At 40.6% G+C, this 27,109-nt stretch overlaps 1 protein-coding gene across 1 annotated transcript in view; it reads left to right on the forward strand.

Annotated features, from left to right (window-relative positions):
* Positions 1–26,742, forward strand: part of ephb6 (eph receptor B6) — a 43,929-nt gene extending 17,187 nt beyond the window's left edge. The window contains exons 3-19 of the mRNA XM_039805777.1: positions 2,702–2,974; positions 5,106–5,275; positions 5,367–5,662; positions 15,601–15,756; positions 16,133–16,404; positions 16,990–17,071; positions 18,778–18,902; positions 19,008–19,170; positions 19,786–19,900; positions 19,998–20,053; positions 20,415–20,531; positions 20,648–20,895; positions 21,034–21,252; positions 21,338–21,487; positions 22,408–22,592; positions 23,015–23,173; positions 25,236–26,742. Coding sequence (XP_039661711.1) covers positions 2,702–2,974; positions 5,106–5,275; positions 5,367–5,662; positions 15,601–15,756; positions 16,133–16,404; positions 16,990–17,071; positions 18,778–18,902; positions 19,008–19,170; positions 19,786–19,900; positions 19,998–20,053; positions 20,415–20,531; positions 20,648–20,895; positions 21,034–21,252; positions 21,338–21,487; positions 22,408–22,592; positions 23,015–23,173; positions 25,236–25,341 — 2,892 coding nt within the window. The 3' untranslated portion in view covers positions 25,342–26,742. The remainder of the gene's footprint in view (positions 1–2,701; positions 2,975–5,105; positions 5,276–5,366; positions 5,663–15,600; positions 15,757–16,132; positions 16,405–16,989; positions 17,072–18,777; positions 18,903–19,007; positions 19,171–19,785; positions 19,901–19,997; positions 20,054–20,414; positions 20,532–20,647; positions 20,896–21,033; positions 21,253–21,337; positions 21,488–22,407; positions 22,593–23,014; positions 23,174–25,235) is intronic.
* The last annotated feature ends 367 nt before the right edge of the window (positions 26,743–27,109 follow it).

Here is a 27,109-nt window from a genome sequence, read left to right on the forward strand (position 1 = left end):
GAAACAGGGAGAAATAAGTAAGAGAGGGGAGAAGTGTGTGTGTGTGGGGGGCGGGGGGGGGGCTGTGCAATTAATCGTAATATTAATCGCGATTACGATTTCACCTCCCAATGATCACAAAAACAGAATAATCGAGAAAAACAATTATTTTGCACCTTACATTTTGCAAGTAAACTCCTATTTTGTCTTCTGTTCTGAATGGAAAAAAAAGTTAAAATGGGAAAAATATTAAAGGAAATTTCACAGTTAGGTGTTTTCACTATTAATTTTAAGTTCAATAATTGCAACATCTTTCCAAAAGTACAAGTACAATGAGTAATTGTGTTAAATAATCTTGATTTTAATGTTGACTAAAATAATCGTGATTATAATTTTTTCCGTAATCGAGCAGCCCTACTCTGTTTACTATTCTCCCACTTGTATCCCCCTCCCCCTGCTCCCCCTCTGCATCCCTTCATCTCACTATGTGCTGTTATCCCCTCAATCTGATTCCCCTCATCCAACTCAACAGAGAGTGAATCACGGCCCGTGAGAGAAAACTGTCCTTTCACTCCATTAGACTGACAGCGCCTCAGACTCTTTCTATCTGCTCACTGATCTTATCATTATTCCAACTGGACTAAATATGAATGCACTCCCTCATGTGTGATGCTAGAAAGGTTTTTGTCCATACTGGCTGTCAGAACCACACAGAGAAAGAGACATGAGCATGCAGAGATACACTAACATGCACAAACACAGAAACACACACGCCAAATGCACACTGATAGGGTGTCAGGACCCTTTGTCCTCTTGCCATTGTTGCATGGAGAATAATGATGATTAGGCCTAATACATAATTCTTCTGTGTTACAACAGAAAAGGCCCCGCTTGTCACTTAGGGCTACACAGGCCTTTTCATCCTTGGAGGCACCGTACTGTATAATTGGTGAAACTAAACCCCTCGCCTACATTTACATTTTGACACATCTGACAGAGTCTCATTCAGACCTGTGTCTCAGTCTGCACTCCTCGTTTTTTTTCCACGAACCTACAAACTCATGAATTTCATTTTTTCATTTAAAAACAATATAATTTTTTGCATCAACAATGTATATTGAGTTATTACCATATCATTTTCGCATATCCATCGACTTACTTACACCTCACTTTGCGCCGGCTTTGTAATGGCTACTTAATCTGTACTTTATGTAGCCTGTTATATTCTGTATTCTTGTATTGTATTGAATGTGAAACTGTATGTTGTCTTGCACGCTTATGCTTTTCTTGGCCAGGTCGCCGTTGCATTTGAGAACCTGTTTTCAACAGCCTACCTGGTTAAATAAAGGTTAAATAAAAAAAATTCAGATTCCCTAAAATATGACAAGATCTTCTCTTTTTATTACACATTAACAGCTGCACAAGTCAGACACACAAGTGTCCACCACCTGTCACATGTGCACACATGCAAATGCCAAACCAGTGCAAGAGAAAAACTAACCACATGTCTATTTATTAAACTGAATTATTGTTATTAAAATACATTATTATATTACTGCAACATATTCATGTAACCAACATCATCTTAGTTTATGTCTGTTTTGCTGAGTGAACCTACTGTCTGTCTTACATCTTGTTGTGTTGTGTCTTGTCTCTGATATGTCCGCCTCCATCCCAATGTAATGGTGAATGGAATTTTGTTTGTGGTGTTCAAAGCTTTGAAGAAGATCAACATATGTTTTCAGAAGTGTCCTTGTTTATAACCCACAGAATAGAATAGTCCATTTGAAAACCTTTAACGTTGTGTTCTGTGTATTATCCAGACACATTTTCTGAAAAGAAAATGTTGATAAGTCAGTCCACCACTTTGGCCCAGGGTGAAGTATTTTAACAACTATAGTATAGCCATGGAATTTGGTAGCAAAAGTTATGCTCCCCTCAGGGTGAATGGTAAGAATGTGGTACTCCCTTAACTTCATCTTGCAACGTCATCAAGTCATCTAGTTTATGACCAAACCTTCAACACTTTACTCTGTGTTGAGTGTTAGAAAACATTAGCATGTGATCATTGTCACTGTGACCGTGCTATGATGCTGACATTATCATTTAGCTTAAAGCACAGCCACACAGCTGCTAGCATGGATGTGGACTCTAACAAATTCTATTCACCTCCATAATATTGAGGTGGGACACATAAAACCAAAATGATCTAAATGGCTAGATTCTAGTAGAAGTGAGAAAATGTGTTTGTTTTTTTTTTCTGCCAGAAATTAATTATCACTTTATCATTGCAGTTTTGTCTGCAACACTTGACATAACTGGATAACTAGGAGAGCGACATGACCTACATCATTGGGGACTGTAAAGAACAGTGTTTCACTTGTGGATTCAATACTAGTGTGTGTGTGTGTTATATCAGAACAAATACTCTTTTATATTCATCTCACTAAGGATGTATATGTCAAACAACAGTGTGTAATGTTAGTAAAGGACCTGCCCCACATGGTAGCAACACCAGCAATATGCTCAATATTTACATTGTACAATGTAAATCATCTTTTAAGATATAAGGAAGATTCATAACTGTGGACGAACCATAAACACACCAAGGTTTTTAGAGTTTACACATGGGCTGATTGTCGAGCTCCCTGCTGAAGATCATGTTTCTCTTTTACAAAGCTGAGTTTACACAAGCACATAATATTGTTTCTGTCTCTCTCAGTGGGATGAGGTCAGTGTCCTGGACGACCGGGGGAAGCTCATACGAACCTTCGAGGTCTGTAATGTCAACCAAAATCCCCGTCTGCAAGACAACTGGTTGGCTACGCCCTTCCTGTACCGGCACTCTGCTCCACGGGTGTTTGTCACACTGCGTTTCTCAGTGCGTGACTGCGCCAGCCTGCGATCGCCGTCACCCACCTGCCGAGAGACACTCACTCTGTACTACAAACAGGCCGACTCCCAGAGAGAGCTGGAGAGGACCTGGGCAGCTGAGGTGAGGCAGTATACCATATTTTTGTATTTACATAACATGTAAATACATCACATGTAAATACAAAATGTCCTTTTAAATTGTTATTAGGATCTATCTATCTATATATCTATCTATCTACTTATCTATCTATCTATCTATCTATCTATCTATCTACTTATCTATCTATCTATCTATCTATCTATCTATCTATCTATCTATCTATCTATCTATCTATCTATCTATCTATCTATCTATCTATCTTACATAAAAAATAAGACCTTGTTCTTATGTGGAGATTTAGGTGTTGGAAAATATTTAAACCAGTAACTGACAGGTGATGCTAACAGTTGCATAGGAAACTGAACTAGCTAACGGACAAACATTATCCAGCTAATATATGACCCTTTTAGATGAAAGAGTAAGAGACATAATACGAAGTATGGCCGACATATCTGACCTGACACTGTAATGATTTTAAAATGAATTTCAAAAAAAAAAAAAAAAAAACCACAACAAAAAAAAACCATTGGTTAAGCTAACATAATCAGATACTTCCCACTCAGTAAACTGGATGAGAACTACTAACTCTGAAAGACATATTTCTCTATATATTTATAAATAAACAAGTAATACCTTAAACATAATTGGTAAATGTATATATTTACAAAACAAGTTATTTTATTCTTAACTTTGGCACTTATGTTAAAGTTTGAGATGCTACAGTTTGATAAACACATTACTGAAATCTTAATTAGCTAAGACATTTCCTAAGTTTTAATGGTGCGGCTCAGCATCCTCATAGACACAGAATCAGTAAACAAACAGATGAATTGGATTGCATTTAAAATGTTGATTTAGTTGCATCAGATCACAACTGAATTTAACAAGGATGAATTTCTCTAATTTACGAGCTGTTTTTTTCCTTGTCACTGCTTAAGGGAAACACCTTCAGGCAGAATTATTGTAAAATGGAATTTGTATTTATGTTACACCCATGTCACACCAAAACAGCAAAACCTCTCATCATCTCATGACAAGAAGTAATTGTATAATCATCTGGATTATTGTTGGGCTTGTCAAGAATAGCTGTTGAGATTAACAGCCTTTTGAGGCCACACTGGTGTGAAGCACATAATTGTTGAGGACTGTGGTTTGCAAAATGCAAAAATGTGCCACTGTGGTCTCCATAAATGTCACTTCAGTCCCACTAATTACATCTTTAAGGCATGAAATAAACGACAGTGACCATTACTCATTGCAGGAAATTCTCTTAACCTCATGTGTTGCCAATGAAGCATGTTTTTTTAGTGACTGACACTGACTATCCAAAGATGTTTTTATCTCACCAGGGAGGTTATGTTTTCAGTTTGGTTTGTTTGTCTTTCAGCAGGATTACAGAAAAACTACTGGCATGATTTTAATTCAACTTGGTGGAAGGGTGTAGTATAGGTACAAAGAAGAATTAAATAAAATTTTGGATCACAATGCGGATACAATAATTAGTTTTCACAATGCGAGATCGGGCATTTAGCCTTGGCGCAGATTTGTGCTCTCCGAGTGCCCTTCTAGTTTATTTATGCATTTATTTTTTTTCTAGGACATTTTGAGCTACAGAGTCTGATTTGCCTGAGCTACATGTGCAGTCGCAGTCACAGTGGGAGGGATGCAGTGTTTGTATAGATGAATGCATTTCTCCTTAGGGAAGTGAGATGCTTTTTAAAAATGCAAATGAAAGCCTGATGAGGAATCAGAGCAGAGTCACAGAAGAGTCAGGAAGCACTGCAGCGCTGAAAGTCTTCACAGGGACTTGAGCACGAACCCCTACTGGCCCCTGCGTACATCCAAGTCACCGTTTACTCTTCTCACTAAACCACTTCATATTATACATGTGCCTCAGAAGCAAAACTTACAGCAAAACTCTGCACTTATCCTTCTTACTTCAGTTTTTTATTTTTTTTATTTAATGCCCTGTATATTTCCAATCCGTATTCATCTATCAACCAGCTTATTTTAACGTCTTTAATTTTCCTCTTCTTTACTTGTTTCCTTCCTGTCAACCACACATTCTCTCCATGCAATTTTGTCTTCTCTTGACCGCTAATTATCTTTCCCTCCACCGTCTGCTGTCCACTCTGCTCTTTCCTCACCACAGCCGTCCAATGGAGAGAAGGAGACCAGGGAGGGCTGGGTGAAGATCGACACTATCGCGGCTGATAAGAGTTTCTCCAAGGTGGAGCCCAGTTCACCTCACCAGTATCAACCCAACAGATACAGCCGAATCAACATCAAGACACGCAGCTTTGCCCCGCTCACACGCAACGGGTAATCATCACTTTGTTGCTCTTGTTTTAGTAACATCATCACTCCCAAGGGTCTAAATGTCCTCTATCTTAACATGTGACCCCTGTTGCAGATTCGTCCTGGCCATTGTCGACAGTGGAGCTTGTGTTTCCCTCATGGGTGTGTCAGTCTTCTACCGGCGCTGTCCAGCCACCAGCATGTACTTGGCATCCTACCCGGCAACTCCCTCAGGGGCCGAGCCGACTGCCTTAGTTCCCCTGAGCGGGACATGTGTTCCCCACAGTAAAGCACAGGGAGGCACGCCCCCTCGCATGCACTGCAATGCTGAAGGGGAGTGGATGGTTCCTGTAGGAGGATGTGTCTGTGATGAAGGCTATGAGCCAAACCTAAATGGATCTGCCTGCTTGGGTAAGTCTGAGGAAAACAGCTCGATGCATATGGAAGTGGATAATCTCAACATCATGTCCATTTAATTTTCCATGTATAGTAGCTACAGTATATTGGCCTTGTTATAATGGTTAAAATAAAACTCCAGCAATTTAGTAAAGCACCTCCATACACACAAACACAAATTTGTTCAAATTGTTTTGAGTTTTTCCATCTATGGCTCTGGAATCCATAAGAACAACAATAGGTAGTTAACTGATGGGGCAGCATGACATGCAGTGGATAAGAGAGACCTGCACTGGAGTACAGGACATGGCCTATTGCGCGTATACACTGTGAATTTTGAACAGGTCATTACAGATAAAACATAAAACAATTTCCATGTTCGTACAGTAGTTCTAATTTATAATTAAAGAAGTGACAGCCCTAATTAACCTTTTCCTGTTAACTGACTTTGATCGGTATATTTTGGGGTGGCAGTAGCTAAGTCCGTAGGGACTTGTGTTGGGAACCAGAGGGTCACTGGTTCAAGTCCCAATACGAACCAAAGTACAGAGTGTGGATTGGTAGCTGGAGAGATGCCAGTTCACCTCCTGGGCACTGCCACGTGCTCTTGAGCAAGGCACCGTGCCTTCTCCATTTGTTCATGAATAGGTCCTGAGCATGTCTGTGTGTATTTCAGGCCTGTTTGTGGTGATTTCTAGCAAAACAGAGTGTAAATTGTAATTTCCCCACTGGGGATCAATAAACAGTATAAATGTTATTAATTATATTTCCCCTTTAAATGCGCAAAGAAGTGTCTCTGTTCTGGAAAACTCATTCAAACTAAAATGTCCCAAAACAAAGACTGGTAATCACTCAACTTTTGGGCCAGTGTTGACTTCCTGTCAGTTTTCTTCATGGTATTTGCTGAGATGCGAAGCATCTGGATCAATACTGAAAGGTGCTGCTGTCACTCTGATACACAACTGTGTTTGATGTAGAGACCAGAGGGGAATGAGGGCAGGCAGGTCGAGTCAGGTTGAGATGAGAAGGAGAGGCAGTATGATATCCGTGCAGTGCATTTGTAGTGATGTAACATTTGAGTATATTCCGTCATAAATAGAAAATGGTAAGTATAATAGAGTTATCCAGACATACTTTTAGGAATACAGAGCTGCTATATTGGTAATTTACTGTAAACTTTACTGGAGAGGAGGGAAGAGGAGATATTGTCAGCAATTGCAAAACTGGTCAAAAATGTTTTCATTTCTCAAAGTTGGTGTGAGTAAGAAGAAAAAAAGAAGTTAAAAAAAATTATTGTGAGATGTCCAGACGGACAGGAAGGGATATAGGGAGAGTGCAGGAGGAGAGAGAGAGAGGAAGAGAGGGAGAGAGCCATAGTGAGAGGGATGTGACACATTTAGGTCATGGCGATGTAATGGCCACTCGTCTGTGAACAAGTGACAGAAACCGCAGGGGGATATCGCGGGAGTGGAGGGAAAACAGGGAGAGGTGGGGGGAGAGTGAAAGATAGGAGGATGCAAGTTAATGACTTAAAGAACTGAGCAAGCAAAAAATTCTGCAAGCGTGAAGGCAAAAGAGTGGATGTGTGTCTTTTTGTGTGAATGTGTAAGTATGCACAAGTGTATCTTGCTGCGATGCCGATATGCGCTTTCCACATTTGTCTGTAAATGCCGGGATTACAGTAGAAAACTGAAGTCCACCAGGAATTTCAATGGCGATAATTGCTCTGCTCCCTCGCTTGGGGGCCCTCAAAGACTGACTAACTCCAGCACAATTAATCCTCCAATCCTGCCAAGTCAGCTGTGAAATGTGTTCAAGCTCTTTTGCTTTACATCTGCACTCAGCCCAACACTTGTGTTTGTCTGCATTTGATTGATATTTACTGACAAATCACCCCCCGAAACAGCTCAGCTGCCCGGAGCAAAGTCTTCCACTGATGGTCTATGAATGATCGCAACACATCGCTGCCCACGCTGCTCCGGCATTTTTGTTCCAATTCTCATTTGATTATGTTTTGTTGATCACTTCACTGACTAATGATGTGAATTGGCATCATTACATTGTTGTCCTCTCTGGCTCCCTGGGAATGTTGAGAAAAGAGGCAGATGGTTAACTGGCAATGCACTCGTCAAGAATTATTAACAGTAGCCAATCCTTGTTCTCACCAGAAAGTGGAGCATCAAACTTTCTTAACTATTCCAACTTGTACAATTTGTTCTTGTTTGAATTACGAACCAAGGACATTTAATAATAGCACAACGTGAGCAAATGATAGGCTGTACTGCACTGAACTTATGTATTGGTTGGAACCTGTAATTAAAGAAACGCCATTCTGCTTTCCGTTTTTCTGGCACCAACACTTTGAACACTTCTAAAGGAAAAAACACTTTATTAGGAAGTTAACTGGCATTTATTTCCACTTACAAGTGTGTCATCTTAACCTACATGTATTTCATTGAATACATTATTAAGCGCATTAACCATTGAGGATGTATTTTCTCTATTTTATCAAGTTGTATTGGGCTTCTTGCTATTTAAGTAAATCACTACAGTAAGAATTAATGCTGTTTGATATCCATGTGAGAATACTACACCCAGTGCAGTTTTGCCACCCCAAGCAAGACTTAGGGACAAATAAGGAACTTTAGATCCCTCCTCCTCCTCTCAGTCTCATGTGAAAATGAATTTCAGTGTTAAATGATTGCCTTTAACTACACACAGCTCTAATAGCTTTCTATTTTAAGATTCAAGGGGTCCATAATGTATTTCTTTATTTGTGAAAGTGGATTATTATAGCATGGACATAGACACCAAGTGCAGAAGTGAACTATCACGTTTTGGTTTTAGCAATTTTTTCTGTTTTTTTTACATTACATTCATTAGCGTTAACATTTGACACATATGTCCAAAGAGTCTTACTTCTTTAGCAGTGCTGTGGTGTGGCTTTATGGATTGCTATATTGGTTTGGACATGCTTTGGACCAAACAGAAATGTCTCAACATTTGGATTGCCATGACATTTTATACAGACATTCATGGTCCTCAGAGGATGAACCCTAATGACTTTGTTAATTCTCTGACTTTTCCTTTAGTCTCACCTGCAGGTCACAGTTTTCACTTAGCCTGTAAAATCCTACTGGATCAATTAGCACAACATTTTGTACAGACATTCATGCTTTTCAGTGGAAGAGTCGTACTGACTTGGTGTTCCCTGAATTTTCCTCTGTCTGTACCAAGGATGCATTGTCATGACTTTGGTGATGCCTGACTTTTGTTCTAGCACCATCATTATCATTGTTTTTAATTATGGTTCTGTGTCTTGCTCAAGGACAGTTTGAGATGTACTTTCGACAGGTCAGGGATTAAACCACCAACTATATTATTGAAGGGTTATGCTAAACTGGCTCTGTACATTGGGGAAATAATCTTAGTTATTATTTATTTAGAAAAACACTCAAAATCTCCATGTGTCTCCTTCATCAGGACTGTGGGCTACTGTTTGATCAGATTTGATTGAAAGCAACATTAAGCAAACAACCCCACGACTGCCATAGATGATTAATATTTAGTTAAATCCTGATTGGTGACTTGACATCATGTTTTTTCCAGTGGAGCACGCCCACTTAAACCAGTGAAAAAAGCACAAATAAAATAATACAGAAATCTCTGATGTGAAATAACCAAAACTGTTTTAACTTTAGCAGAAAACTGTGGGTTCATGTACAGTATGACCCTATCACTCACAGTACAGTTAGAAGCTGATTGAGAGCATTTTCAGGACCTTTAAAACTTGTAATAACCACTTATTGTGTGTTTCTACTTACAATTTCTCACCCACTGTAAAATCAGAGGGATCCTATCTGTTTGAATAAAAATGAACTATTGGGAGGAAGGAGTATGAAAACTTTACATTCACCTGTTAATCTACTACATGTGTGATGCCTGATTATTCTGACAATTCGGACTCACCAAAACAACACACCACTATTTGGACTGATGATAAAATAGCCAACTAAAACATCAAACACTTGCAAACACGCAGCTGGCATTTAGGCAGACAGACATTAAAAGATCATTCCTCAATTATTTATAAAGCTGTTTATCACAAGCAAGTCTAAAAAAAACCATCCGGCTGTAGAAACAGTATATGATTGCTGTGACATTCAAAGCTCAGTTTTGGATAAAAACTTGTCTTTAGTCTTTTGAAAAATGATAAGGACAGAGGCAGACAGCAAGCAGCAGCTGTCAGATGTATTTATCCTTTGACATTCGTATCCCACAAGGGAGACGGAGGGGCGGAGAGAACAAGCGGAAACACGACCGAGCATGAGACACAATTACACCTGTTCAGCCAAACATGAAACAGTCCTTTAGTTTTGGGCTCCCCGAGCTGGTCCGTGCTGAAAGTACATCATCCCCAGACAAGCCCCTTCCCTCTGTTTGATTCCTCTCGTACATTAAGCCGCTGTCGAGGATTTGGGACAAGGATTAGTGCCGAATGCTCAAATGGGCTCTGAGTAAATTTGGACCCGTGTTGGTATTTTCTGTAGCGTGCAACTGACAGTGAAATATTCAACATGTCAGATTGTCCTGACTTGTCACCCAGAACGCTCACTCGTAGCACAAACACATCCACTAACTACCCTGAGGCGCGGTGGGAAACAAGCATATTTGGCCACCGGAGAAAGAAAAAGTTCAAGTGTGATGTTATTTTGAGTGTGATGGGTGACTCTATACGCTAGTCCCAAACAACGCTTTTCACCAAACGGCATGGATATTTTCCTCAAAGCAGGCAGTAGGACAGGATTTGTTTCATTTTTTCCTTTCAGATTAAACAATTCCAGTTTTTCTTCTTAATTGTTACCCGCCACGATATGTCAAGTGGACACTAATTAGCAATGTTTACATACAGTTGCTTTTCCTGTCCATCAAACAGTCCATCAAAGTGAAATGATCAATGAGATCCACTATTGACTGTTGGCAGGACCTCGCTGTGGGGTAGTATCCAAGCGATGATTACAAATTAACCTGATCACAAGCAAACTACATCACATAAGGAATTTATTTAGCTTTATTGGGCTTGACTAGGCAACAAACATTTACACTCAATTTCCATATATTCACATTATATTTAACATGTTATGTAAATGTTATTTCCCTATGTCATGGTCTAAATTCTCTTTCAAAGAATGCTCTACCATGCCAGGAACATAATTATGGTCTTTTAACATCTATAATCAATATTATTATAATAACGAAGTATCAAATGACAATGTGATGAACCTACAGAGAATTATCACCCGACTCTGCCATTGTTCTCGGCATATGCAGCTTTATAGTGAATTTCAGCTCATTGTTTAGCTGTGCGGCAACTGATTCACTCTCACCGCTCTCATAGCTTCCAGCTGCAGCTGGCAGCCGTTTTCATCAAAAAATCTTTAAAAACCCACTGTACACTAGGGGTGGGGGAAGAAATCGATACAGCGATATAGCGATATTTTCCGTGGCAATACTGTATTGATACACAATGATGCCCAGTATTGATTATTGTATTTGTTGGTCAGTTTGGCTGTTTGACATTTTGCAGCAATAACATTGAAGTGTGATAAACAAACAGAAATGTATCTTTTTAGATAAAAACATATGTTGACAAAGTTTCCTTTTGGGGACATAATTTGAATTTGGGAAAAATTTTAAGCTGGAATAAAAGGTAATAAATTGCAATATATTGCAGAATATTGCAATATGTTTAAAATTGCTATAATATCGCATTGTGACATAAGTATTGTGATGATGATATATTATATTGTGTAGGCCTACTCATTTTTCAAAATATGTTCAGGAGAGCTATTTTCATTTTGAATAAATCCCCTGTTTTAGCTGCAGTATAGTTCATGGGCTGTGAAAAGCTGCTTATTCATATGAAAAAGAATCAAAGGATTGCTTGCTTTCACATATGGCCGTGTGTGTGAATAGATGATAATGGCCTTCTGAACCTACTAGAAGGTGTAGCAGGCTCCTTCTAACCCATGAAGCTGATCACCAGTGATAACACCCATTTAATCGAGCGATAACATTCAAGACAGGTGTGTGCTGCTGGAGCTTAAATGAGAATAGACGATATTAAAGCACATATGATTCAGTGTCTGTCTCTTGTTTCTGTCTGCACTGAATGACAGAATGTAGAGAAAATGATGGATGGAGAGATACAGAGGAAGGCATTTACAGTTGGAATCATGTATACTCATCTCTCCTGTTGTTTGGTCGCATCTGTGACCGAGCTTATGTGTGTTTGTGTGTCCGTGAGAGAGAGAGAGAGAGAGAGAGAGAGAGAAAGAGAGAGAGAGAGAGAGAGAGAGAGAGAGAGAGAGAGAGATTATGCAAAGAGGGAATGAGCGCATGAAACAGGGAGGGAGGGAAAGAAAAAGGGGAAAGAGAAATTGGGTCAGTGATCTACAAACCAAAGTATTATGTTAACGTCAAATTCTACAGTCTATCTCTGTAGATATTAATTTCCGTATTTTTTTTCTCTTAACAGGATTTAATTTTATTTGTGTGTAGCCTTTGCTAAGCCAATCCTTTTCCCCATGTCATCCTCTATATTTCATTTATTTATCTTTTTTCTTTTTTGTGTTATTGTCTATTTTTTTTCTTCTTCATTTCCTTGTTCTTTAATTGCCAGGTTATGACTGAAATAATAACATTTTTGTTCATGTATGCAAGCACACAAGAAAATGACAATAAACTAAATCTTGAAATAACTATTAATGTTTTGTTCAAAATCAGGTTTCTTGACAAAGTATTTTGGCACTTGCAAGTAATGTGAGTCAGATTCTCAGTAGCTCTCAATGTGTAAGTAGAGCTGCAATTTATGATATTTCTTTTCATATAATTATTTTCAGATTATTTGCTCAGTTTACCAATGTATCATTTAGCCTATAACATTTCCATAAAAAGTGAAACATGCTGATCTCAATTTCCCAGAGCTCAGCATGACATTTACAAAGTGCTTGTTTCTGACTGTCAGACCAACAGTCTCAAACCCAAAGATATTTAGTTCATGATTATTCAAAACAGAGAAAAGTGGCAAAGATATTTTTTGGGGGGATTTTACTTGAAAAATGACAGTTAAGTACGTGTTGTTGTAGATTCATTTTTGTGACGATGGAATAATCAATTAAGTAAGTTCAGCTCTTATTTGTGAGTTGGTTTAGTAAACATGTATTGCTTATATATGTCACTGTTACTGTAATACACTACAATATCCTAACTGTTTTTAGTGATTTTTTTTATCACCAATCCTCACTGTAACTCCTCGGTTTTCCACTTCTCCTCCTTCCTCTCTTACTTGTTCAGATGTATGATGTAAAGGCATCTGTGTCTGTGCTCATAATGGCCATGAATTGTCTACTGTCTGTGTACTTTATTGCTGGGAGATGGATAGATGTAGCCGGCTGGGGGGATGGGGTTTTGCAGATCAAGCAAGAGGGCAGAGGACTTACTCTCATTGGCTGCAGTAATTGTGTGGATGAGGATGTGAGGAGGAGGGGGTTGAGTTGTTGCCGGAGCTCGTAACGGCGATGAGAGTCTCTGTAGCAAAGTCATGTTTTGTGTCAGAGCTGTAAGAGAACACATCAGGTAATGTGCAGCCGGGACATAAAAGATGGAGGAAGGAGGATATTTCACTGTCCTCTTTCACTCTCTGTTTCCTTGTTTTTCACCTATCATCTGGTGCTCATATACCTATTCTACTGTTCATCCTACAACCGTTTTGGGCCATCCATTTCCATGTTCACCTCTTCTGCTTTTCTATTATATTCTCCCTCTGATCTCTTAACATCCTTTTACTTCTCTCCGTCTCCCTTTTTTTTCCCTCTTCACACCTGTTTGAAAGCAAAGTCAGCTCTCTAAGACAAGTGAGAACACAGAAAGCCTTTTATCTGTTTATTCTTTCCCCTCTTTCACATCTTACCTTCTTATCTTCTACTCCCCGACACCATCTAGTATACACACATGCATCCACACACACATACAGCGAGTCAAATTTAATAAATGTTCTTGACAAGGTTATATAAACAAGGTGAGGGGTTCACTCCCATTGGCCATAAAGAACACACACACACACACACACACACACACACATCCTCTCTCATCCATCCCTGTTTAAAAACACATGAAAGGATCCTTCTCTAAAGCTGCTGAGGCAGGTGTTATCAGGTGTGCCATTCACACACTCAAAGATACAAGTAAGGCTCACTGTATGAGAATACACACACTCTACATTTAGCTCACAGACAAAGGGAACTCTTTTTGAACGATGCAACCTTTAGTTGACACTGCTTTAGGCGTTCACACACACACACACACACTCACACACACACACACACACACACACACACACACACACACACACACACACACACACACACAGTGTGAAAATGGCAGCAGACCAACCCTGAGGCAGTACTCATAATGTTCTCAGAGACTTGCTCAGGTCTCTACTCAGGGCTCTGGCAGGCAGCAGCATGAAATGTGTGCTACCTTGACCTTATCGCTCAGCTGTCCTGCTGTTGACATTAACAATTGGCACATTTCACAGATTTTTCCACCGTAAAACACATCAGTTCAGGAAAATGACCTGCAGGTTTAAATGGTATTTTCTCTGTGTGTGTGTGTGTGTGTGTGTGTGTGTGTGTGTGTGTGTGTGTGTGTGTGTGTGTGTGTGTGTGTGTGTTGCTCATGCTAGAGAAGGAAACCTATGCATGCTTTGATTTTAGATTTTTAATGGTTTGCATCGCTTGATTTGAGGCTAATCATACAATGTATTATTAATGTGTTAATAATAGGATCCCTACTGACGTTCTGCTCCATTTCCTGTTTTATTAGGAAGTAATTACACATATTTCACAGGGACTATAATGGGTTTTGGTGAAAACAATTTTTTTTTATTTAATTTCAATAAAGTTTAAATTCAAAGAAATTATTCCCACATCTTACAGCTGATTAGCTTAGTTTAGCACAAACAGGGAAAAACAATTAGTCTGACTCTGTCCCAAAGCTCACTTTAGTCTGCCTACCAGCACCTTTGAGCTCTAAAACTAATCAACATGTAACTCATTTGTTTAATTCATACAAAAAACAAAGTGTAAAAATTAAACATAGTGGCTGTTCCCACTGTTTCCAGTTTCTATGCTAAGCTAAGCTAATCAGCGGCTAGCTTCATATTTACTGTACAAACACGAGTTACATGGATCTTCTCATCTAATTCTACGAGAAAGCAAATAAATCTATTTCCCAAAATGTCAAACTATTCCTTTGAAACGGTGATAGAGGGTCAGTGTGGCCATTTTGAACTTGTGTGTGTTGGCTGGTGGTTTTGCTGCTGCCTGCTAACGCAAGCCACTTCCTCTGTAAACACAAGTAAATGACTGTGCTGGACAAAGCCAACAACAAACAACAGGCTGCTGTGTTTTAAATGAAAGGGAACCACAAGACAAGATTAAATTGATGCTTTACCCAAACATAGCTTGTGTGGTATTGGACTTTGGGACCAAAACAATAAAACACCCAAACTGTGAATTTCACAAAATGCTGTATATTATTTATGTTTCTCTTTGATATTGGTGACTTCTGAGCCGAGGTCATAATGACTGTCTCTCCATGCAAGAGAAGTTAATAGAAGTTCATAGATGGTCCTTTAAATTAAATCAAGTAATCAAATATTTTTATTTAACTACTACGCTTTTGTTTTATTGATATCCTTAAAGTATTTCTTCCTCATTTATACTATATGTTTTCTTATTTACACACCATGTATGTACACATCTCCTTATCAATGAATCTGACAAAACTATCTTATCTCCAGGCCCACTTAGAGTGAACACTTTATTCATTTGATTGTAAACTGAGAATGAAGTTCATCCCTCGTTGTGTCTCTTTGTGTCTCTCTGCAGCTTGTCCGGTGGGCTACTTCAAGTCCGTTGCGGGCTCCATTCCCTGCTCGGTGTGTCCCTCCAACAGCAGAACCAGCCAGGAGGGATCGAGTGTGTGTGAATGTCGCAGCGGATTTTACCGGGCAGCCAATGATGCCAACTCTTCTGCATGCACAAGTGAGCTTTGTTGGTTTGTTTGTTTATGCTCTCTGGGAAGTGTCTCACTGGTCATTTGTCATCTACTCAGACTGTGAGAACTGAGATGCACATTCAGTGACCTTAATCTTTTTATGTCACAATTTAATGGAAATTGAATTCCACCAGCAGAAAAAAACTGTTAAGTATTTAGTTTCCCTGCTCACTTAGCTTAAAATGTGTCATGGCCAAACTTTTGTTTTATAACATTCTTTCCACTACTCAACTTGGTTAAATGTCTTTGCCAGCAAGCAGCTTCTTTCATATCTTAAACTTTTCAGCAGATGCTTCCATCTAAGTGTCCGCCGCTTACATTATGTATGTCAAACCCCTCCCATTCTCTCTATCTTCTCCACAGCTCCTCCATCTGCTCCGGTCTCTCCGTCCTGGGAGTATGAGAGCGGCGATGGCGGGGTGTCCATAAGGTGGCGCCCTCCAGTGGAAATGGGAGGCCGCAGCGAAGTGTGGTATGGGGTGGTGTGTCGCATCTGCCCCTCAGCCACCTTTACCAACCCGGCGGCGTGCTCCTGGTGTGGAGAGGGCGTCACCTTCAGCCCTGCCCAGACAAACCTGAAACAAACCAAGGTCACCCTCAACAACCTGCTGACCAGAGTCACTTATCTCATACAGGTACTGTGGACAACTGTCTGTTAAAGGCACAAAACACTCTTCGGTTTTCACCTTGTAAATAGTCGAAAACTGTCTATGAGAGTTGGTTTTACAGTAAAAGTGTTTTTTTGCACTGTTCTGAGTTAATGGTGAATCAGTGGGGACAGTTGGAAGCTGTTTTTAAGAACTTGTCTGTGAATGGTGAAACATTTCAAAGATGCGCAACACTGTAGAATGCTCCCTTTAGAAGTCCTTATGAAATAAGTGTCTATTTATTGGGCTCAGCACATGGACAAAAAGTGTTTTACACACTGATTGCTGAAGCATTTCCTGGAGCCACAGATGAGGCAGGTCCTCTGCTGTAATATTCCATAAGCTCCACATCAGCAAATACACTGTCACATTTATTATTTAGCTTGGGGAAACTCAACTAAATCATAGCTTATTTCTTATTCATAATGTGCAGATATTTCCCATTTACTGGTGTTTGTTGACTGGCCAGCAGCTGCATGTGTCAGGCTTTGTTTCTCAAACACGGAAGCATGTCATAAAAGTAAATAGAAAAAAGCTTTGTATGTCATGTCTGTGTGTTCTTCTTATTGACAGGTGCAAGCCATGAATGAGGTGTCAGCTTTGAGTCCTTTTCCAGCTCGATACACAAGCATCAATTTCACTACGAGCCAGTCAGGTGAGCACATAACAAAGAGAGGATGAAAAAGATGAGATGAAAGAGAAGAGATGGTCTGATGATGATGTTTGTGTAGATACTGTATGTGTATGTCTGTAAGTCTCTCTCTCAGTCTCTCTCTCTCTCTCTCTCTCTCTCTCTCTCTCTCACTCTGTCTGTCTCTCTCTCTCTATTCCATCTTTCTTGCTCCTGCTCTCTGGACAGGAGGTTGCTCGAGGTTACAATATCCTGTCAGATCGCATTATAGTCACTGTGGAGGAAGAAAGGGAGAACTGAGAGATGGGAAGACAAAAAGACAGACAGAAAAAAAAGATGAAAGTAGATGAGTGGGAATAAGACAGGAGAATGGGGCATTGTTCAGACAAAGTACACTATGATGAGATTTTCCAAGAAACTGATCAAGATTGATTAAAAGTCTCCATGAACCTAAATTATCTAATACCTTATTTTATCTGCTCTCAGAGTTTATTGATTAAATGAAAGGAATGCCAGAAATGTCCCTTTAAGTGGTCTGGCCAGCCAGCATAGTGACTGCAACTAGATCCTGCTTGGTGCTCCATAAAAACTCCACTTTCATGCTCTAAATATCCTCTACAAGTTCTGTAACACTGCCCCCTTCTGGTCACCATCACTTCAACACAACTCTACTGTTTCATTGTTGTGAGATGATGAGGTTAACATTCATAACTCTCATGCCGGCTTCACACTGGCTGCGTGGCGGCTGCGTGGCGTTTTCTATGTCTTTGCACACCAGAAATGTGTCTGACGCGGCGCTGCTGCTGCTAGCCTTGTGTGGTGTTGTTTAATTCGTATCGATGATGCGTTGCTGTGTAGAGAGGAATCTGCTGACACTGTTTCTTGATTATAAAGGTTTATTTACATCAAAGAAATCAGCATCATGTACAAGCCCTGCAGAGCTTGGAGAGCGACAGCTACCCAGATTCTCAAAAGTCACTCTAAAGTTCTTTGTGTGTGTGCCACATGTGTATATTCCATGAATTGGGGTGGGATCGATAACTAACCAATGGCTTCATGCCAACTGGCTCTGTCTAAGAGTCCATTGATAATGCTTTTTCCAGATGTGTCTTCTGAAACTAGGCTAAAGTTCATCTGGGTTTCTTTGTTACCTAAAGCTTAAATACAAATCATATAGAATATGCAGATACAATAAGATGGCCATATACCTCAGTGGACACATGTATGTTTCCCATTGATAAACTGCACTCAAGCAGTAGTATACTTCTACTGATTTGATTACAGCAAAGACAACAACGGCAGTATTGACGGCAAAATAGGCTACAGAATATTTCGTTCTGTCTTGACAGGTGCAATATTTGAAAATGGATAATTATTTAAATCTGCATTTATGACAAAAACCAAAAACCTAGAGACTTTCAAACATCAAAATGTCATTTATTGAATGTATTTGTATTTGTATATTTCTATCTTTTCCTATTTTGAATGAAAATGCTTCCAATACGCTTGCGTGTCACGTGAAAAATAGGTGTCAGTTCTATTTCTAGCATGCACAAGTTTTCACGCATGTCACGCAGGCAGTGTGCAAGCTCTAACCTGTTAACATTGGAGCCGAAATAAAAACGGACACGCCATGCAGCTGACACGCTCACGCCACGCATCCAGTGTGTAGCCGACCTTAGTGGAACTTTATTCCAGCTCATACATCAGTAACCTGTTCTCTGCCACAGTTCCCAGCACAGTTCCTATGATGCACCAGCTGAGTAGAGCCCCAGACTCCATCACTCTCTCGTGGCCTCAGCCCGACAGGCCCAATGGAGACATCCTGGAGTACCAGCTTAGATACTATGACAAGGTACACTCAGTGAATAGTCGCACACATACATGCAAACATGTGGCACAACCGCCCAAACTGGCACATAAGAGTCACCACAAAATGTCCTCCTTCTGTGTCCCTCAGGGTTCAGATGTGGACAGTGCAGCGAGTGTGTACAGTGAGACCAACACGGTGACCGTCAACTCTCTGATCCCCGGCTCCATCTACGCCTTCCAGATCAGAGCTCGGAATGAACGGGGCTACGGCCCCTACAGCAACACCATCTACTTCACCACGCTGCCTCTGGGTACAACACTCATATACTGTAATACTGTAATACCAGGAACACTGGTAGCAGGCCTTAATAATGTACAAAAAAGGATCATTTATGAGTGTAAAATGACTATTACTATTACTACTAATGAATATTATTAGAACAGTGTAATCTACTAGTTATTGAGAGATACAGCAAGGAAGAGTAGTAATAGACAGTTTACTACTGAAGAAGTGATGTTGACCACCTTGGTATGAACACGGCAACTAACTCTTTCAAACGATGTTCTCTAAAGTGGTTTGACCATCTTCTTTTATTAGAAAGCTTCCTGAGTTCAATTGACTCTACTTTAATTCACCAGGGATAATCTTTATAGGAAATCCTCAGAGATTACTTTACAAGTCAAATTAAAAACGGTGGGCTAGTCTGTAATTGAGTGTGATATTCAATCCAGATTCTAAGTGTGAAGTGAAAATAAAATGGCTGGTTTTAAAGTGTACTCATTAAAGAACAAACACATAAAAAAATATACTGAGTTACAGTAACAACAGTGTTTGTAATTTTCCAGCTCTCGAAACCGTAAAAGACAAAATCACTGTCTCAATGACACATCAACAGCTCATGGTTTTCTCACGTTCTCTCCCACAGAGGAACATTCACAGCAGATCCAGAATCGACTTCCTCTGCTGGTTGGGTCAGTGATGGGCGGTGCAGCATTTCTCCTGGTGGTGGCAGCGATTGTGGTCGTGGTGGTATTTCGCAGGTAGGTTTTCGATCCATTCACATGATCAGACATATGATCAGATTTTTTTTTTTTATCACGAGCACATTCTTGTATTTTCTTTGCTTTTTCATGGCAGTAAGAGGAGGGAGAGTCCGTACAGCGACAGACTACAGAGGTACATCAGTAACCGAGGTGAGCATTAGCATATTTGACTTAATGTAATTTAGTTTAAATTCATTATTTCTTTTAAAGCAAGATATTTTCTCAGTGCAAAAGGCCACCTATTATAACAAAATTGTTTATGATTTGGAGGCATAGTGCATAATTAAGCTCTGTTACTAACAAAGTTTGGGTTTTTATTTGGTTTGTTTCTTTTTTGTTTGTTTAACAAATATTAGTTTTATAGATGTAAAATAATTCACTACGTCTGTGTATCTTTTATAGTGTAGTGTAGTCTCACAGATCATTTCTAGTATCAGGACAATACATCTAAATGTGGAAAGTAATGGGATAAAAAGTCAGTTAGGTCTAAAATCATGCCTTTATATTCCAGGTGGAGTTAAGTATTATGTGGACCCATCCACATATGAGGACCCCAGTGAGGCTGTCAAAGAGTTTGCCCGTGAGATAGATCCCACTCATCTTAAGATTGAGGAGGTGATTGGTGCAGGTAGGCCTGTTTCTCTCTTTTCTCCTCTGCAGCGCAGTGGAGGAAGGTCTGGCAATATGAGACTATGTGATAAGTATCAACACAGTGTAATCTGTTCCACCTCCTCTCTTCTCCAGCCCAGTTTGGGGAGGTTTCTCGGGGCCGCTACCGTCCGCTGGGTCGAAGGGAGGTGCTGGTAGCCGTCAAGACTCTACGCTGGGGGGCGTCTGACAGAGAGAAGGGCATGTTCCTCAGTGAAGCAGGGGTCATGGGACAGTTTGACCACCCCAACGTACTGAAGTTGGAGGGTGTGATCACTTGTACCCCCCCAGAGAGGATCATCACTGAGTTCATGGAGAACGGGCCCTTGGACGCCTTCCTCCGGGTGAGACCACAACACCCTGTCTCCATCTTTGGCATTTTGTTAGTACTGCACACGTTTCACTTGACTATAAAGCAAAAACTCTCTTCCTCTCCCATTCTTCTGTGCCCTCCCTCCATCCTGCCCTCTTAACTCTTTCAGGAGAACGAGGGCCAGTTCAGTGTCCTCCAGCTTATCGGGATGCTCAGAGGAGTTGGTGCAGGGATGCGTTACCTCTCCGAGAGAAACTTTGTCCACCGGGACCTGGCGGCTAGGAACGTGTTGGTCAACTCCAACCTGGTCTGTAAAGTGTCTGACTTTGGCCTGTCCCGGCTCATGAGGGGCCTGGACCACAACATACCTACGTACACTGCCTCACTGGTACGAATTGGAAAATTGAGTGGTTTTTAATGGTCCTGATTTGTGGTTCCAATGTAACATAATTCACAAATTCATCCTCCATCAGGGCAGTAAGATTCCTGTGAGGTGGACGGCACCAGAAGCCTTTCAGCATCGCAAGTTCAGCTCAGCGAGTGACGCCTGGAGCTTCGGCATACTTATGTGGGAAGTGATGTCATATGGAGAGCGTCCATATTGGGACATGAGCAATCAAGAAGTGAGTATTTAGGAGAATGTTGCCTGAGCAGAGGAAGTCATAATCAATTAGTGATGGAAATGCACTCAAATCCTTTGCTTAAGTGCGAGTTTAACTGCTACAGTGTAATAACACGCCATTAGAAGTCCTGGGGCACCCTGGTGGCACCAACCATGAGCCGCAACGTCCACTGTTTGCCTTCAGCCGTAGACCTCTGCTGCATGTCGTTCCCGATCCGTCTCTCCCCTCATTTTCTTTCAGCTGTTGAAAAAAGACATTAACATACCCCAAAAATATTGAAAAAAAGTAAAAGTCCTGCATTCGATATCACTTGAGCTGAGGTAAAAGTAAAGAAGTATTTAAAATTAAAGTTATTGTTGCATTATTCATATTAAATATTTTTATATTATAGCAGCTTGTGTGGTACAATTTACTGCTTTTATGTGTTGGGGATAGTGTTCAAAGCCCAATCAGGCAATGATTAAATAATAAAAATACAAAGTAAGATTACAAATATACAAACAGAAAGAATATGTATTTTACAATAAGAGGTCAACACATTCCTATCTGTCCCACTGGCTATTTTATGTTGTTAAGTATGTGTTATGAGCAGCCACAGCCCTTATATTAACAAAGTAAACTATAATATTTTCCTTTTTTAGTGGAATAAAAGTGTAATGTCTTAAAACATGGAACTACTAGTACCAGTGCATAGAAGTTGTAGACAGCTACTTAAATGTACTTCACCACCATCCCCCTCCTCTTGATTTAACAGATACATTTAAGTGGTGACAAAATGCCAAGCAGCTGGAATTTGCATAATTTTCTCTTAGTCCCTCTTTACAAGCCCTCAGTGGTCTGTGACCTTTTATGTAAAGCAATTACACAAGACTCCTCACACCATCTGCTCATGTCTAATGTCTTGCTCACTGTCTCTGCAGGTGATGAAGGCAGTCGCAGACCAGTATCGTCTCCCTGCCCCCCACAACTGCCCCTCCGCCCTCCACTCTCTGATGCTTCAGTGTTGGCAGGCTGATCGAGGGGACCGGCCAGGCTTCGACACACTCCTGTCCTCCTTGGATCGGCTCATCAGGCACCCTGCCTCCCTCAAGGTGGAGCCAACTCGGTGAGACACCAGCTTCTGGCAAAACATATCAGAGGCAGCGGGTGATGAAACAATCTGCTGTATTTATGGACCCTCATCAGAATCAGAATCAGAAAAGCTTTATTGCCAAGTATGTTTACACACGAGGGATGTGTCTTGGTATCGTAAGTGCAAATCACATTAAGACATTAAAGCAACATGCACAAACACACCGAGTCGCCATATGCGGCGCCATCTCAACTCTCTCCTAACTCTCGCAACAGATACAGCATGACATTGGGAGAGGAGAGGGAAATAAAAAAAGCCGCTCTCAGACTATCCTCATAAAGATAAGAACAGTGTGGGAACAGGAAAAAACACCTCAGCACATAAGCACACAAGCAATACATTTGCACTGCTACACACCACATGATCTCATTTGTGACATTTCCCCCCCTTTGCAGAAGCTGCTCTCAACCCCTGCTGAGCCCCACGCCCACAGACTTAACGTCAGTGGCAACAGTCAGTGATTGGCTGAAGGCGCTGAGGATGGAGCGATATCAGGATGAGTTTGATCAGGCAAACCTGGACACATTAGACAGAGTCAGCATGCTCAACATGGAGTGAGTATAGATGGTTATTACTGTAATGTTCAGTGAAAATGATGTAGAGTTTATGTTACTGATCACCATTTCCCAAAGCATATCTAAAGACAGATGTCCTACCCTTTAGGCAGCCTTTTGTTTTCATCAAGGTTTGTTTTAACCATTTACATAATTTGTGAATGAAACACTTTTGGGCAGTGTTTCCTGGAAGCTACAACCAAGAAAGACTTTCATCTTTGGGCAACATTACAGATTAGCGCTGCCTGCTGTTATGGAGATGTATTACGTCTCGTCTCCTCTCGTCTTTTTGGTCTGTTCTGTGGCAGTTTTTTGGACCTCGGGGACGCGACTGATCATATCGACGGGGTTTTCTGTCAACGGTTGGCCATCGGCTATATGTGTCTACACCTTAAAGGCTCTGACACACCAACCCAACGACCGACCTTCGGCAGAAAAGGCAGTCGGACTGACTGCCTCCCCGAGTCGGTCAAAAAAGTGCCTCGGAAACACACCGAAGCAACTAGAGAGGACGTTCTGCGCGTGCGCGAGACGTTATACATCTCCATAACAGCAGGCGGCACTAATCTTTACTGTCACTCAAAAAATTAAAACCGGTAGCTGATTGGACAAACGCATGATGTGGGTCTGGGATCGGAATACAATCTCATATTTTACGAAAATAGTTCACTGAAACGTGTTTGTGAAAACATTTTAAGCGAGAAATAGGCCATGCAGTTGCTGAATCTGTCTTCATTTCAGATCGACAAAGGTCAGTTTAAAAGATTTTCGTCAGATTTTGAGAGGCGTTCGTCAGGCTCATCCCGCTCGTCATTTCCGGGTTAGCGCTCCACCAATCAGATTGGTCATTGAGTCTGACTGCCCGCCTTCCGATTCAACATGTCAAATCGGCCCAAATGAAGGCCAACGGCTCCTCCGACTGATGACGGCACAGAACACACCGAACAGACTCGAGTCACTGACCTCACCAGACAGTCCGACAGAGAATAATCAGGTTGGTGTGTCAGGGCCTTAAGTGGCACCGAAATGAGGCACCGAAATCCGTGTTACAATTTGGTCCGGTAGATTTAGGCGCTTAGGACACTAAGCTTGTCGTTTAGGCACCAGTGTCGTATTAGCACCGGGTTTCAGTTCCCAACCCTATTGTTTCAGAAGCTTACAGCCAAATATTTTGGCCTTCCACAGCAGAAAGAATCGATCAGTTAACATGAAGATGGTTTAGTTGTTGTCAGGTGACCAAGGTACGGACATTTGTTCACATTCATGTATCGTTCATATCATTATATGGGGGAAGATTGAAATCCCTGTCTCTGTTTAGAGATCTTTGGCTTTGGATATGTATAGCCACCTTGACATTTCTTTGGATTATTTTTAATAAATTGTGTCTTAGTTTTACTTAATAAAGCTTTAGTGCGTAACTTTTTTATAATAATGAACGTCCGTTACATTCAAGCCATTTCCAAATGAGTTGATACAAAGCGCCATTGACTATCAGCGCCACACAACTCTCTCTGTATTTCTCAGCATGGCTGTGTTTAGAAATTGGTGTCGTCCGGAGTGAAGATAATTACCTCTTCTGAAGAGTTCATCATGTTTATTTAATCCTCCGTGTCCTCCTTGGCTACGTAGCAACTGTGTGGAGGAGGGGTGGGGGTGATGCGCCATCACAGAAGGCTGTATCATGTGGACGCGCGACAGAATTGTTGTTATTACTTAGAATTCCTCATGGGGGCGACAGAAACTACACACTATAGCTTTAAATTACTTTGATAAGTAGGTAGGTGAAACTATGTGTATGTCCCTTTTAAAAGGCGAATAGTAGGAAAATAAATTGGATTTCAATAAAATAAATAAAAATAAATAAATAAAGAGAAGCCAAAGTATTAAAGAGAAGCTTTAAGACAAATGATTTTAAGCGTCAATACAATACCTGAGCTACCACAGGCTTTTATGGACTAACACATGTAAACCCACCAGTACTGTCCTTTTCAGTATCAGGTAGGGCAAACAACAAGCTCAAATGTTGAACTAAACTCCCCGGTTCATCTGCTCTCTCCTTCAGTGATGTCCAGAATCTCGGGGTGAACCTGCTGGGGCACCAGAGGAAGATCGTCAGTGCAGCCCAGCAGCTCAGAGCCTATCTGACGCAGGGGCAGGTGGAGGTGTGAAATCCACCCACAGAACAACCCGTGCCACGGATTTCTGTGGTTTTCACATCCCTCTGCTTGTTGTGTCTGGTTTCATTCATTTTGATGGAGCACATTTTAAGCCAAAACAAAAAGAGAATCAGCTTTTTTTTTAGGAAAAGCATTGAGTGCCACTCTGTGTATTCTTCTAAACTTCAACCGACACTACAACCAGAAGGGGTGAAAAAGAGGATCCGACTTCCTGCCAGTCACTCACGTCACGACTAATAACAGAGGAGGGATGCACTATGGGAGCTGCATTTCAGGTCAAAGTGAAGTTAGGGTGTTGCTGAGGAGAAGGAGGACTTTAAAGATTCCTCAATGTTTTTCACTAGATTTCACTTTATTGTTGTCTGCCTTCTTCTCTCCTCACCAATCTCAATCCTACCTCTCACCTTCTCTTCCCACTACTGTCCCCCCTAAAACTTTTCAATTTCCCCACCCTCATTGGTACAAAATAAACTAAAAAAATGTTTTTTGTTAACATACTGTACTTATGGAGATCTCTCCACACAAAGAATTGCGTGAAGACAATCAAAGCTTTTTTCAAATTTTTTTTTTTCTGTTGAGTTGTTTGTAAAGTTGTATCACTTCCTCTCCTTAAAACACCAAATGCTGAGAAACTGTTAGCAAAAAAAAGAAAACAGTGAACTACCTAGCAGCCCATGGTTTGCCTTATAAGGTATTACCATTAGCGTTGAGAAAAATTTACAGTTTGTTCAATTGTTCCAACAAAATAATATAAACCACCAGACCAAAATCAGTACTGCAAACCCCAAGGTTAGATATGAATCACTGCCATGACATTGTAAAAACAAAAACAAAACATGTGTTTCCCTCTTTTAAAGACATATCCAGGGCTTGAGAGCAACTCAGTTTGTAAAACTCACTCTCACTCTCATGTCTCTCAGCGACAACAGAGCTCATGTACTGTAAAACTACAAACTTCACCTCAGCTGCAAACACAAACGTCCATCTGCGATGAAGACAGAACTGAACAGCACCCACCTTTGTGTGTACTTTTCACACTTCACCTTTTTTTTGTTAAATTGCTAGAGTAAAGACACTGAGTCATTGAAGCGTTGTGAATGTGTGAAATGGGAAAGACGGACAAAATCGGATCTGATTTACACTTGAAGGAAGGAGGCGAAATGCTTTGTAAGTATGTACCTGTGTGTCTGGGCTGTACATGACGCTGTGTGTGTGTGTGTGTGTGAGTGTGTGTGTGCGCGCGTGCGTGCACGTACATGTGGTGCGTGTGCATGTGTGTGTTTGAGACAAGTGTGTCAGGCTGCACACATTAGCTGTGTTTACTTGTATGAGTCTTCACCAATATTCCATAATTGTGCAAATTTGTAAAATAAATGATATGATTTTATTTAATATGTTGCTATTTTCTTCTTATTTTGTGTGTTATCTACCCTAATCAAACCTTATTGTTTTAACAGGCACTCAAGTTAAGAAAAAAGAAGATAATATTCCAGTTGGTATTTGGGGGGAAATTTATGGAAGAGAAAATCATGAAAACAAGATGTAATGTAGTAAAGGTGTACAAGTTAGTCCCATCACGTAGCAACAAAGGCCCACACACTGACAAAAAAAAAACGTATTTACATTTAGATACATGTATTACATTTCAAAAAGGTGAACAAGTCAACAGCCATGCTAGCACCTCTGTCAGGATGTACTTTCCGAAGACAGCAGTGTTTAAAGCTAAATGCTAATGTTGGCATACTAACATGCTTGTCAC

The sequence above is a fragment of the Perca fluviatilis genome, chromosome 7, assembly GCF_010015445.1.
Source record: "Perca fluviatilis chromosome 7, GENO_Pfluv_1.0, whole genome shotgun sequence".
NCBI classification, from domain to species: Eukaryota; Metazoa; Chordata; class Actinopteri; order Perciformes; family Percidae; genus Perca; species Perca fluviatilis.